Source organism: Bufo bufo, chromosome 2 (assembly GCF_905171765.1).
Source record: "Bufo bufo chromosome 2, aBufBuf1.1, whole genome shotgun sequence".
In the NCBI taxonomy this organism is placed as follows: Eukaryota; Metazoa; Chordata; class Amphibia; order Anura; family Bufonidae; genus Bufo; species Bufo bufo.
In genome coordinates, this window is record NC_053390.1 from 256,011,633 (window position 1) to 256,026,366 (window position 14,734).

The 14,734-nt window shown below is 46.5% G+C and overlaps 1 protein-coding gene across 1 annotated transcript in view; it reads left to right on the forward strand.

Moving 5' to 3' along the window:
* Positions 1 to 30: 30 nt before the first annotated feature.
* The window catches only part of RSPH14 (radial spoke head 14 homolog), a 258,180-nt gene continuing 243,476 nt past the window's right edge, over positions 31 to 14,734 (forward strand). The window contains exons 1-2 of the mRNA XM_040416429.1: positions 31 to 156; positions 253 to 461. Of these exons, the coding sequence (XP_040272363.1) occupies positions 263 to 461 (199 nt within the window). The 5' untranslated portion in view covers positions 31 to 156; positions 253 to 262. The remainder of the gene's footprint in view (positions 157 to 252; positions 462 to 14,734) is intronic.

Genomic DNA, 14,734 nt, shown 5'->3' on the forward strand with positions numbered 1-14,734 from the left:
AAAGTTGCGTAAGTACCAGAAGCAGAATGCTCTACGTTGACGTAACGTTGGTATTCCAGAACACGCACGCCGCGTAGACCTGCTGGTTGCTAGGTAACGGTAGTACGCTGTGTACTAGGCTGCGGACAGCAAGCAGGTGCTGAGGGACTGCTGAAGGTGAGCCCTTGGACACGACTTATGGCTGTAACACTGTATCTTATTCCTTCCAGTATACAATCATAGCCCAGGTGTCACCTGCTGTTTCTGTCCTAGGGACTGTACAATGGCAGAAGCAAGGATATCCGCTTACTTACCGCCTGACATCGACCCCACTAAAGCTCCTGTCGCCTTTGGAGAAAGGGCTTTACCCAAACTCAATGAGGAGCTGCGGGCGGCTGCCCTGCTGACCAGGCAGAGGGCACTGGTGGCCCTGTGTGACCTGCTGCATGACCCAGAGAATGTCTACCAGGCCGTGCATCTGGGTAAGTCACCCCTACATGTCTGGTTAAGATTGTTGCACACGCCTGATGGTTTGGCCGCCATCACACATAAGATAACCATCGACTTGGACCATTGTTTAAGAATTATCCCCAACTGATCATTCAGCACAGCCAATGATGTGGACAATGGCCTGCCAAAAATGAGATCTGGATTTTTTTTGGCCCTTGTGATCCGCAATTCCCAGTGGCAGGATTGGCGAGTTCAACCAATCATTTGCCACGGTGCACAATCCCACTGTGTGTGTTTTTTTGTCTACCTGATCGGCTAGTTTAGTCTGGCATGTTGATGGCTGGATTATTCATACAGTGATCCGACAGACAATGGATCGGCCACATCAGTGCTGGCATACTGGCCAACTCTACGGAGAGACCTCACAGACTCCTGGAACAGTGGCACATCTGCCAGGTGTTGCACGGAGGGCTGTTTTCTCCTGGAAAGCAGCCCTGTTTAGTACTTTAAAGGGCATCTGTCAGCAGATTTGTACCTATGACACTGGATGGCCTGTTACATGTGCACTTGGCAGCTGAAGGCTTCTGTGTTGGTCCCAGGTTCCTGCGTTACTGAGACAAATGATTTTTTAATATATGCAAATGAGCCTCTAGGGGCAATGCGGACGTTGTCATTACATCTAGAGGCTCTGCTCTCTCTGCAACTGCCACACCCTCTAGACTTTGATTGACAGGACCTGGCAGTGTAAATATGATCACGCCTGGCCCTGTTAATTAAAGTGCAGAGGGCGTGGCAGTTGCAGAGAAAGCAGAATCTCTAGGTGTAATGACAACGCCCCCGTTGCTCCTAGTGACTCATTTGCATATATTAAAACATTTTTCTCAGTAACACAGGCACATATAAACAAGGGACCAACACAGATGTCTTCAGTGGCCAAGTGCACATGTAACAGGTCAGCCAGTGTCATAGGTTACAAATCTGCTGACAGATGCCCTTTAAATGCATGTGACGTCATTAGGCACATCCCTGGCACATAATTATGGTTTATAGCCAGCTTTATAGATGGAAACAGAAACACTTTAAAATGAAGGAAATGTTTCCCTCTGCTTATAGGTTATAAAACTAAGGCCGTATCCATTGACTTTAATGTGTGCATTCACATCAGTGGTTTTCCACAGATTGTCGGTCTGTGGTGACCCCACAGAAGCATGCCCTATTTGTGTCCTTGATTACGGATCCCTCACGCACATTACAGTCTGTGGGTCCATGAAAACTACGAACACAACATGGATGCCAACCTTGTTTGGTCTGTGGTATTTCATGGACCCCTGGTAGGAGATGATCTGGAAATTAATGTTCACCCTAGCAGTGTCCGTGCAAGACGTAGAATACATGGCGGGCAAAAAACGGACACACAGACCAAACATGGATTCTTCACGAATGAAACACGGACACACTTGTTACGGATATCATTACGGACACAGACCTGTAAAAGAGACCTAATCCACACTAATGCCTAGGAAACATGGCGCCAAATACCCATTCTAGGTTGATGAGCAGGGGAGATGAGGGCTTGTATAGATTATTGTAATGATCATTTACAGGTCACAGGGAATACTGCCAATGTATACATGGGTACACTTTCTGTGCTAGTGCCAGGTTACTGTATGGCACTGTGCAGGACCTCATCTAAAAGATTAAACTATAAATACCCAGAAATCAACAATTTAGAGATTGTTCTCGGCCACCGATGTTCCTCTCCCTGACATGCAGAACTTACAAGGTTTTAAAAAGGTTTTTCAACACTTTATCCTCTGGATAGATCATTTGTATATAATCGGTGGGGGTCCGACACCCAGAACCCCCACGATCAGCTGTTTTGAGCAGGCACCAGCGCTGGCAGTAGAGCAGCGGCCTTCTTGCAGCTTCCTAGGCCGTTTGATGGCACTTCCATTGGTTACGTGTCCTAGGCGCAGCTCAGCCTTATAGAAGTGAATGGGGCTGAGCTGTGATACCAAGCACAGCTGCTATACAGTATACAGGGCTGTGCTTGAGAAAAGGGCACATGTGAGCGCAAGTGACTTCTCAAACAGTTGATCAGCGGGGATCCTGGGACGGATCATAAGTTAGTCTGAAAACCCCTTTAAAAATTGATGGCCTATCGTTAGGCTAGGTTGTCAGCAGCTCGGTCCCATTCACTTGAATGGGACTGAGCTGCAGGAAGGATGTGACATCACGGGCCAGAGAAGAGGCCACACTGCTGCACCCTGGCCCCTTCAAACAACTGATCATCAGGGGTGCTCGGAGTCGGACCTAAACCGATCTGATATTGATGACCTATCCTTAGGACTGGTCATTAATATTTAACCCAGAAAGACTCTTTATGACCCATACACACATACGATTGTAGTTTGGCTGACAGCTATCGAACGAGCAGATCGCCCTTAAAGTGTTGGTGATGCCTTTGAATGTGTATCTTCTGCAGACAGTGGATAGCTGGCATTGTCACCACTGGGCCCAGTGTCCCTGATAACTTGCAACCTGATTTCCTAATGAATGCTTACAAGGGAAACTTTGCAACATGGGATATCAGATATATTAATATTGGATATGAAATCCTGTAGGCATTTACAGCTGTATCTCAATAAATTTGAATATTATTGAAAAGTTAATTTATTTCAGGAATTTAATTCAAAAAGTGAAACTCATATATTCTATAGATTCATTATGCACAGAGTGATCTATTTCAAGCGTTTATTTTTTTTGTGTTCAAATACTTTTATTGAAAAGGACAGAGAAAATGACAAAATATAACAACTTTGAAGTGTATCAGGTTACTGCCATGGTACAGGGTTGTATATATACAAATTTTCCAGTATAAAAAAAAATCATGCACATCATACATGAAGGATAATCACAATTATCATACAGTAGAGGATTGTGAAACGTAAGAGCGTACACTTCGTTGTGAAGGAGGGAGGAGAGTGGAAGGGAAGGGAAGAGGGGGTAGCTACTTCCTGGTATACTATGTCTTCCAAAAAGGAAAAGAAAACAAAAGGAATAAAAAGAAAAACAAAAAAATGGTAAGGTTAAAGGACTCACGTCCGAGCATTAGCCAGGGCCAACCAAATGCGAAAGGCTTGCGAACCTTTAAATAGAATCCAAGGGGTCCATGTCTTAAGGTACTTTTCAGTTACTCCCTCATCCTCCGCTGTGAGTTCCTCCATTCTATGGATCAGCTCAAATGTGTCTAACCACTCTCTAAGGGGTGGTGTGTCGGGGGACTTCCAATATCTAGCTACAACCAGGCGAGCGACCTGCAAAAAGAATCTCAAGAGGCCCTTTTTCAGAGTAGAGATGGATCCCGGGAGAATAGATAGCACAGCCTTCTCGAGGGTCCACTGCGGGGCACTGCCACTCATCTGGTTGTACAAATCATTCAAGGCCCTCTAGAAGGGAGCCATACGAGCGCATTGCCACCAGATGTTGGACATAGTACCTACTTCCCTGCCGCAGCGCCAGCACAGATCCGGGCATGAAGGATAGAATGAGTGTAGGACCGCAGGGGTCCTGTACCATATGGATATGATCTTGAAGTTCTCCTGGAGTCAGCAGCTAATCCACGACTTGTGCGACAGGATGAATGCCTTCTCCCATTGGTCGGGGGAGAAAGATCTCCCCAATTCTCTCTCCCATGACAACACATAAGGCAGGGAAGATGGGGTTCCCCCGTTCCCCTGGAGCAATCCGTACACTAGAGACACCTGATGCATGGGTGGAGTGGATTGAACGCAGAAAGATTACAAAAGGGGTGAGGTCTCTAGAGAGAGTTGAAAGGGGGCCCAGGGAGGAAAGAAAACTTTTAAGTCTGGCATATTGATACCATGCCCAGCTACTACTCCCCCCAGGGAATGAGTCAATTGACCACACCCTTTTACCCGCCCCTTTTTCAGCCACCTATTGCATGCAACATTTAACTATGGTCGTGTACCCTGTGCCAGTCTATGGTCATGTACCCTGTGCCAGTCTGACTATGGTCACGTACCCTGTGCCAGTCTGACTATGGTCATGTATATATAATATCCAGCCATTATCTGCCACCTAGTACCATCCCAGTGATTCCAATCACTCTGCGCTGTTCAGCAGGTTGGCACACCAAACACGAGCAGTGCCACCTATTCACTGCCAGGCGCCATTCAGCCACTGTCTGAAATCCTGTGCCACCAGGGCAACATAAAACAGTATGCTGCCTTGTGCCCTCTGCCAGTCTGGCACTGTCCTGCACCCTGTACCATTCATAGCCCTTTAGACAGTCTGTACCACCAATTAGGCTTCATGTGCCACTGCTGGGCACCCTGTGCCAGTCAGAATCTATGGCCCCTAGTCAAGCAGCAGGTGTGCCCTGACCCCTGTACACAAGTGTGTGCCACCCTGCTGCCAGTCACTGTCCTTCAGCCTCTGACACCCTAGTGCAGGTTGTCAGAGTGCGGTTGCCAGGGGTGCTCACCAGGTTCTGCTCCTCGCTGTGCTCCAGGTCCACATTGCCTTGGCTCTTGCCAAGATCATGTGTCTTCGGCGCGTGATCCCGCGAGACCCACCTCTGGAGGTCACTGGTCTCGCAGGATTGCGCGCCCGAAGTCAGGGCCGGTGCAAGGATTTTTGTCAACACAAGCGAATCTACATTTTGCCCCCCCCATCATTTCACATTTCTGCCCCTCATGATTCATGTCCATTTCTTGCCCCCCATGTGCTAATATCATAGTGCCATCCTCTCCCCCTGCCCCCTAATGTGCCAGTATCAAGTGCCTCTCTCCTCCCCCTCCATGTGCCAGTATCAAGGCGCCAGTAGCCCCCCCTCCCCCGTGGCAGTAAAGTAACAGTCCGGTATTAAAAATAAAAAAACAACACTTTCAGAAAAGTTTCGCTTGGGATTCAAACTCACAACCTTTCACATCAGAGGAAAGGCATTTACCCACACGGCTATGAGAGCAGTATAGACAGTAAAAAAAAAAAAAAGTAAAGTAACAGTGTGGTATTTAAATAAAACAAAACACTTTCAGAAAAGTTTCTCCTGGGATTCGAACTCACAACCTTTCACATCAGAGGAAAGGCATTTACCCACACAGCTATGAGAGCTGTATAGCTAGTTGCTTAAGAAAAAAAAAAATATATAAGACTTCTACTATAGATAACTTTGATAGTGTACATCCATACACATGACAGCTGCCCCAGTATACTGTGTATGGATGTAGCAGAGCTGGGTGTGTTGGGGCAGCTGTCATGTGTATGTATGTACACTAGGTATCAACGTTACCTACAGTAGAAGTCTAATATTTTTTATTTTTTATTTTTTTTAAAGCTATTAGCTATACAGCTTTCATTTTTGCCACTGATGTGTAAAGGTCGTGAGTTCAAATCCCAGGAGAAACTTTTCTGAACGACAGCCTAAATGAGATTTAAATACACCAGGGTCTCGTAGCTGTGTGTCAGCTGCGTGCCGCTCGCTCTGCCCGAAGTGACTGAACAAACTCACTCACAGCGCGGCCGGCCGGCAAGTACAGGAACAGAAGGAGTCAAGGAGATGATGTCAGATGGATCACAAGTAGGGGGCGGGGCGCAGAGTGCCTGGGTGGCGCCGGCTCTGACCCCTCCCCTAAGCTTAGGACGGGTCAAGAAACGCATACCCAGTCTAGGGGATGTGCCTGCCCATACAAAATCCAGGAACATTGAGAGAAAGGCCCTAAAGGGTTGGTAAGGGGATGGGGATAGTTCTAAAGAATGTGATATTCGCGGAAGAATATTCATTTTTATAGTATGAATCCTCCCAAACCAAGATAAAGGTCATTTTTTCCAAGTCTGGAGGTCTTTCCTGATGTCCTCAATAAAGGGAGAGAAGTTGGCAGAGTAGAGATCAGCTAATCGTGAAGGGATAGCCGTGCCCAGGTATGTGATATGTCCCTTTGCCCACTGAAAGGGGAAGAAGACTGCAACATGGATACAGTAATAGGAGGTATAGATATGTTTAGTATCTTGGACTTGTAGAGGTATACATTAAAGTTGCTGAGGTCTCCAAAGGTCGAGAACTCCTTCAAAATATTGGGAAAACCAATAACCGGGTTAGAACAATAAATGAGGAGATCATCTGCGTAAATAATAAAATCTTGGAATCTAGTTCCCCCAGCTTGACTCCTCTGATAGACTCATTGGCCCGTAGGGCCCTGGCCAGGAACTCCATGACCATGATTTATAACAGAGGGGAAAGTGGGCTCCCGTGCCTGGTACCAATATGTATTAGAAAGGCGGGGGGGGGACAGAGAGCCATTGACTCGAACCTGGGCTCTAGGATTATTGTATAGAGCCAGAATACATGTTATCATGCAGAGTCCCAAGCCAAAGGATCTCAGGGATTCTCCCAAGAAGTCCCAATCCACCCGGTCAAAGGCTTTTTCAGCATCGATCGAGAGAAGACAAAGGAGGGAAGTGGTTTTATGGGCCAGCTCAATAAGGGCCAGAGAGCGTATTGTATTGTCTCTTGTTTCCCGTCCTGGGACAAAGCCCACCTGGTCGCTGTGTATTAAAGAAGGCATATATATCTTCAGTCTTCAGTCTATCGGCCAGAATTTTAGCATAGATCTTCACGTCAATGTTGATCAATGATATTGGCCGGTTGTTACTATAGACCAGGGGGCTTTGCCTGGTTTAGGAATTACACATATGTATGCAGTCAACGGGAGAAGAAAGAACCTTCTGCGAGTGAATTGCACATTTTAGTAATAGGGTTAGAGACATCATCTAGGAACATCTTATAGAAGCGGGGTGTGAATCCATCAGGGCCTGGACATTTACCTACCTTTAACTGCCTTATGACCCCCTGGACCTCCTGAATGGTTATCTCTTCTTCTACGGAATCCCTATCAGACATAGAGAGCTTGAGGCCTAATAGGTTCGAGAAATAGTCCCTGATTTTCGGAGTCTTATGGTCTGTAGAGAGATCTGCAAATTTCCCTTTCAGATTATAGAGACCCTCGTAGTAGGATTGGAATTCTTGGGGGCGTGGTCTGCCAGGCATGTGAGCGGACGTGAACTCCGGAGCTCCTGCACTACCCTGAAATTTTATCCGCCTAAAGTACCTGTATACCGCTACTATATCGTGATCACAGCGCTCACAGCATCGGCAACACTGCCGGAACAGACTCCGGTCCTTTCAGCGTTCTTTCAGCGGCCACCATGTCCAGACGGGGGACCGGGAAAGGAAACAGCAAGGTCTCACAAGATGGCGCCGGGAGCGCCACACCGCGACGCAAAGACCGAGTGACGGATATGCAGCAAGAGGTGGCAGAGAGGCTGAGTCAGTTTGCGCACACACCGGAGCTTCTCAGGGAGAGCTGCACCTCTGACACCAGACACAGTGAGTCCTCCTTGACCGGAGCGGGACGGGAGTCTGAAGGGGAAGGGCCTGAGGAAGTGATGGGCCTGAAACAGCACCCTAACAGATTCGCCGCCATTCAAGACCCAGATGGCACTGGGGACTCTGATGCAGTCTACTCAGATGTAGAGGAGCCCACTATAAAAGACGTTCTCCAGGCCATTACTAAGTGGGGCAAATCACTTACTATCCTGACCATGCAGGTGGGGGCGATTAAAGAGGACATCTCTATTGTCAGGCACGATATTAGAAAGCTGGCGGACCGCACTACATCCCTGGAGGATCGCATGGGAGACATGGAGGATGAGGTGCAGCCGCTAAAAAGAGCAACAGCGGAACATTCTCGCAGGCTTGACATTATCTCTGCCAAACAAGATGACATGGAAAATCGCCTGAGGCGTAATAATGTGCGTTTAGTGGGTGTGCCTGAAAAAGTGGAAGGCCCAAACCCCACCGAGTATTTTGAGAAATGGCTCAAGGATCAGTTTGGAGAGGGCGTATTGTCTCCCATATTTGCTATTGAAAGGGCGCACAGAGTTCCATCGAGGCCACTGCCACCAGGAGCGCCACCAAGACCTGTCCTGATGAAAGTACTGCACTATAGGGATAGAGACTCTATTCTACGCAAGGCCAGGGATATGCCTGATCTATCCATAGATGGTCACAGAGTCTCGTTCTTTCCTGATTTCTCTATGGAGGTTCAGAAAAGACGCGCCCGTTTCCTGGATGTAAAGAGACGTTTGCGGGTACTTGGAACATCGTACTCAATGCTATATCCGGCGAAGCTCAGAATAGTGGCTCTGGGAACCACAAGCTTCTTTGAAGACCCGAAAGAGGCATCCAGATGGCTAGATCGACACGAGCGGCAGCTCCGGGCGGAAGGGAACCAAGGCGACTGAGAGGCCCATCTGGAAGAAGGGACAATGCACCCACCGTAGGGTGATTATGTTCTGTGTAAAAGCGGAAATTTTGAATCTTGCTAAATTTTGATATATGTATTACATGTTTTGTATGATTTAGTAAGAGGTCCAGCTGCATGTACGTGATACTAGGTTGGTGAGCGATGCTAACATAGTCTATTTTGTTCAACTATACTGGGGGTTAGTGCAGGAAGGTACCCAGTTTTATACATTCCAGTTACTTGAAAAGGTGTGAGTGTACCTGGCGTGATACAACAGTTTGAGATTGCGCCAGACGTCACGGGTTTGGGAGGCCAGCTTTGCTGACAGATTTTAGGAATACCCACGGGCCTTAATATTAAGGTATATTTGTGGGGTCTGTTAGAAGGCGAGACCTTCAGGGTTAGGTAATGAGGGAGGGACTGTTTGGGGATGGGGGGGGGGAAGGGGGGAGTTAGGGAAGGGGGATCTTAGGTCCATGTTGGTGATCCAGGGAAGACCGACACTGAAGAAATATGTTTTACAGCATCCGGTACATATATGGGTTCGCATGTTTGAATATGGCTAGTCCAGTGAATTTCCTGAGTTGGAACGTTAGAGGGGTTAAAGATGCTATCAAAAGAAAGGCAGTAATGGAAACGGTAAAGTCATATTATCCTGTAATTTGTTGTCTACAGGAGACGCATCTCCTTCTGGAGCAATCCCACTTATTGTCCCCTAGTTGGACATCTCAATGTTATCATTCTACTTACTCCTCATATGCAAGGGGGGTAAGTATTTTGATTCATAAACAGCTAAGTTTTAACTGTATAGATAAGAGGATTGATCCGAATGGGGGCTATGTCTTCCTATACGGAACACTTTTTAATGTTCAATGTATTATTTGTGGGATTTATATACCGCCACCATATTCCCCGACTACCCTTAAAAAACTGATAGCTTTTATGTCAGACTATCCGGGTGTACCTGCACTGATTTTGGGGGACTTTAATAATGTGATCTGTACGGAATGGGATAGATTGCAGACCTCTGATGCTCATTCAGGGGGGCAAATTACACCATTTGGAAGACTTCTGGAGGAGGCATCATTGTTGGATTTCTGGAGGCTGCGTAATCCTTCTGTACGGCAGTATTCTTGCTGCTCTAGTACCTATCAGACACTGTCGAGAATAGATCTAGCGCTGGGGAATGAGGCGATGGGGTGCCGTATCTGCAACATTGAATATTTACCTAGGAAAATTTCTGACCACTCCCCCATTTTTGTGTCAGCTAACTTCCTTACCCCCTTGAACAGTGGGAGACCACTGTGGAAATTCAACCCATTCTGGTTGTCAGTGATACCTACAGTATCAAATATTGGGACAGCGCTGACAGAATTTTTTACCATTAATCTTGGGGGATCTTCTCCATTGATAGTATGGGATGCCATGAAGGCATTTCTGCGGGGAATACTAATTGCGGAGGTCAATAAAAAACAGAATGAGTCTCGAATAACAATTAGGAATTTGGAGCGCCTGTTGGTGGATGCGGAGACCCAATACGTTCGGCAGCCCACGGAATTGCTCAGGGAGCAGTGGCAAGAAACACAGCGTAAACTAAATGATAAGATTCTCCTCAGGGCAAAGAATAAACGTTTCTTTCAGAAACAATCATTTTATGAAGAAGGGGAAAGAGCAGGTAGATTGCTATCACTGCTTTCTAAAGCACAGCAGCCTTCTGCATATGTCGCTGCTCTTTGCGATAATGAGGGGACTGTCTGTACTGCTCAGGATAGGGTAGTGGAAATTATGCATACGTTTTATTCGTCCCTTTATGAGTCCAAGGCCAGTGCAGGAGTGCTAGAAATTGTAGGATTCCTGGATGGGATACAACTTCCCACGTTAGGGGCAGATCAGGTATCAGCCTTGGACGGACCCATTACAATTACAGAGCTGGAAAGGGCCCTGAGTGAAATGTCAAATACCAAGGCCCCAGGGAGTGATGGATTGCCTGCCGAAATATTTAAAACATTTGCCCCTATTCTGCTCCCCCAGTTGTTGGAAGTGTTCAAGGAGGCACAACGTCAGGATGGGTTGCCTCTTAGCATGAATGAGGCGATCATAGTCGTTATCCCTAAGCAGGGTAAAGACCCGCTGTTAGCTGAATCATATCGGCCTATTTCATTATTGCAGGTCTATGTGAAGATATTGGCTAAAGTATTAGCGAATAGGCTCAATACTGTGATCACGTCACTAATACATACGGATCAGGCCGGATTCATGCCCAACATGTCAACGGCTGTTAATATTAGACGCCTTTTCTTGAACATACAGGCGAGCCGGTTCCGCGGGTTGAATGCGGCGGTCGCGTCTCTGGACGCGGCCAAAGCATTTGACAGTGTGGAATGGGATTACCTGTGGGCCGTACTAAGGAGGATGGGCTTTGGATCTGTCTTTATCCAATGGATCAAGCTTCTATATAAAATCCCTACTGCTAGAATTAGGGTTAATGGAGCCCTTTCTCACTCCTTTCCGTTACACAGAGGGACAAGGCAGGGGTGTCCCTTATCACCCTTGCTTTTTGCAATAGCTATTGAGCCGTTGGCAGCGGCATTAAGGGAGGCACGGGAGGTTCAAGGTTTTAGATATGGGGGGATAACTGAAAAGGTGGCCCTCTATGCTGATGATATGCTTCTATTCCTTGACGATTGGAACTCCTCCCTTCCGGCAGCCATGAGCATCATAAATGGGTTCAGTAGGTTATCGGGACTGTGCATTAACTGGTCCAAGTCTGCACTTATGACGCTTTCGACTGAGGAGGGGCGAGGTGGAGGCTCCACGGAGGGCTTGCAACTAGTCAAATCCTTTAAATACCTGGGTGTTCAGGTCACCATTGATGTAGCGGACTATGAAAAATTAAACCTGACTCCGTTAATACAGCGATTTCGGCAGAAGGTGCAGACTTGGACCAAGTTGCCACTCTCAGTAATAGGAAGAGTTAACCTTATAAAAATGATTTTAATGCCACAGCTCCTATATTTGCTACATAATGCACCTGTATGGGTGCCTGCCAGATTTTTTGTCACAGTTAACGCTATATTCCGGGACCTGATTTGGAAGAGAGGAGTTCCACGTATTAAACTAGCAACGCTGTGCAGATCAAAAACGGATGGGGGACTCGGGGCCCCGGATCCGTGGATCTACTATTTAGCTGCCCAACTTCAACAATTGCGGGGATGGGGAGTGGAGGAAGGAATTGATAAAGCAGGAAGAATAGTGGGTCACTATGTTAAAGGCAAAAATCTGATGACGGCACTGGAGGATGGATCATTGGATAAAATGGGAAGCGACATCCCGCTACTACGGGTGATTCATAAAGTCTGGTGGAAAGGCAGGTTAATAGCTGGGGTACAGGGTTATACTAGGTTCACCGCAATTTGGCCTAACCCTCTGTATGCAGAATTACACAAAGTGCCTGGTGTCCAGGTTTGGGGTAGGTACGGACTCACTTACATGCACCAGCTATATGAGGGGAATACCCTGAAAGAATATGCCCAACTACAAAAGGAATTTATGCTCCCACACTCCCAATTTTATTTATATTTGCAGATACGGCATGCTATACGTGCTCAGGATGCAGCGGGGGGAATAGCGCCGGCCTCCAGAAATCCGATGATTGATTTAGCTAGTTCCGGGGGATCCACCAGAGGGGTCATATCATTGCACTATAGCAGTCTTATGGAAATGAAGTTTAAAAAGCAACCTCTTCGGTTGTATGATAAGTGGCGGGAGGATATTGACGACCTGACAGAAGAGCAATGGCGTGCAGTCCTGGAAGGGTTCACAGATGTTGCGGTTAGCGAAACGCACAGAATGTCACAATTGCTGTTGCTGCATAGAGTTTATCGAACACCTGTCCTTTTGAGGAAAATGGGGTACAGGTCGGATGACATGTGCCCTAGATGTGGTGCACCCAATGCTACGCTGATACACCTTATGTGGAACTGCCCCAGGCTGAGGAGATATTGGGAGGGTATAATAGAACTAATACGGAAAGTGTTTGAGATAAGAGTGGAGGCAGATGCCAGATTATGTGTATTAGGATGTACTGAGTCTGTACAACTAGCTGCGGAGCAGAAATTAGCGGTAACCCGCATAATGTATCAAGCAAGGAAGGTGATTGCGTACCATTGGGTGGATCATGATCCTCCGGAGGTGGGGGAGCTTGTTCGTAAGGTTCACACACTGCTACAAATGGAAAACTTCGTATACCAGAAGAGAAACAACAGTAAAAAGTATGAGAGGATTTGGGGAAGGTGGAGGCAATACTACAATATTGTAGAATAATGTCGCTTAAAATAGATACTGGAATCCACATTGTCCCGGATCCACTCAGATTTTTAGAGGTCACACACAGGAGACAGGGGTGTCATAGATTACTGGGAGGAGGTACGGGAGGTGTGCTGCCAAAGGGTATGGGGTATAGTCTACTGGGGTGTGGAGTGGTATATACGTTCTACTATGCTGCAAAGTAATGTACTGATATATTTCAATTAATGACATGCAATATGTGCCTGAGGTGTATGTGCCGGATGTCCAGCTACAGTTGCAAGAAAAAGTATGTGAACCCTTTGCAATGATATGGATTTCTGCACAAATTGGTCATAAAATGTGATCTGATCTTCATCTAAGTCACAACAATAGACAATCACAGTCTGCTTAAACTAATAACACACAAAGCATTAAATGTTACCATGTTTTTTTGAACACACCATGTAAACATTCACAGTGCAGGTGGAAAAAGTATGTGAACCCTTGGATTTAATAACTGGTTGAACCTCCTTTGGCAGCAATAACTTCAACCAAACGTTTCCTGTAGTTGCAGATCAGACGTGCACAACGGTCAGGAGTAATTCTTGACCATTCCTCTTTACAGAACTGTTTCAGTTCAGCAATATTCTTGGGATGTCTGGTGTGAATCGTTTTCTTGAGGTCATGCCACAGCATCTCAATCGGGTTGAGGTGCGGACTCTGACTGGGCCACTCCAGAAGGCGTATTTTCTTCTGGTTAAGCCATTCTGTTGTTGATTTACTTCTATGCTTTGGGTTGTTGTCCTGTTGCAACACCCATCTTCTGTTGAGCTTCAGCTGGTGGACAGATGGCCTTAAGTTCTCCTGCAAAATGTCTTGATAAACTTGGGAATTCATTTTCCCTTCGATGATAGCAATCCGTCCAGGCCCTGACACCGCAAAGCAGCCCCAAACCATGATGCCCCCACCACCATACTTCACAGTTGGGGTGAGGTTTTGCTGTTGGTGTGCTGTGCCTCTTTTTCTCCACACATGGTGTATTGTGTTTCTTCCAAACAATTTAACTTTGGTTTCATCTGTCCACAGAATATTTTGCCCGTACTGGTGTGGAACATCCAAGTGCTCTTGTGCAAACTTTAAACGAGCAGCAATATTTTTTTTGGACAGCAGTGGCTTCCTCTGTGGTATCTTTCCATGAAATCCATTCTTGTTTAGTGTTTTACGTATCGTAGATTTGCTAACGGGGATGTTAGCATATGCCAGAGACTTTTGTAAGTCTTTAGCTGACACTCCAGGATTCTTCTTCACCTCATTGAGCAGTCTGCGCTGTGCTCTTGCAGTCATTTTTACAGGACTGCCACTCCTAGGGAGAGTAGCAGCAGTGCTGAACTGTCTCCATTTATAGACAATTTGTCTTACCGTGGACTGATGAACAGCAAGGCTTTTGGAGATACTTTTATAACCCTTTCCAGCTTTATGCAAGTCAACAATTCTTAATCGTAGGTCTTCTGAGAGCTCTTTTGTGTGAGGCATCATTCACATCAGGCAATGCTTCTTGTAAAAAGCAAACCCAGAACTGGTGTGTGTTTTTTATAGGGCAGGGAAGCTGTAACCAACACTTCCAATCTCATCTCATTGATTGAACTCCAGTTGGCTGACACCTCACTCCAATTAGCCCTTGGAGATGTCAT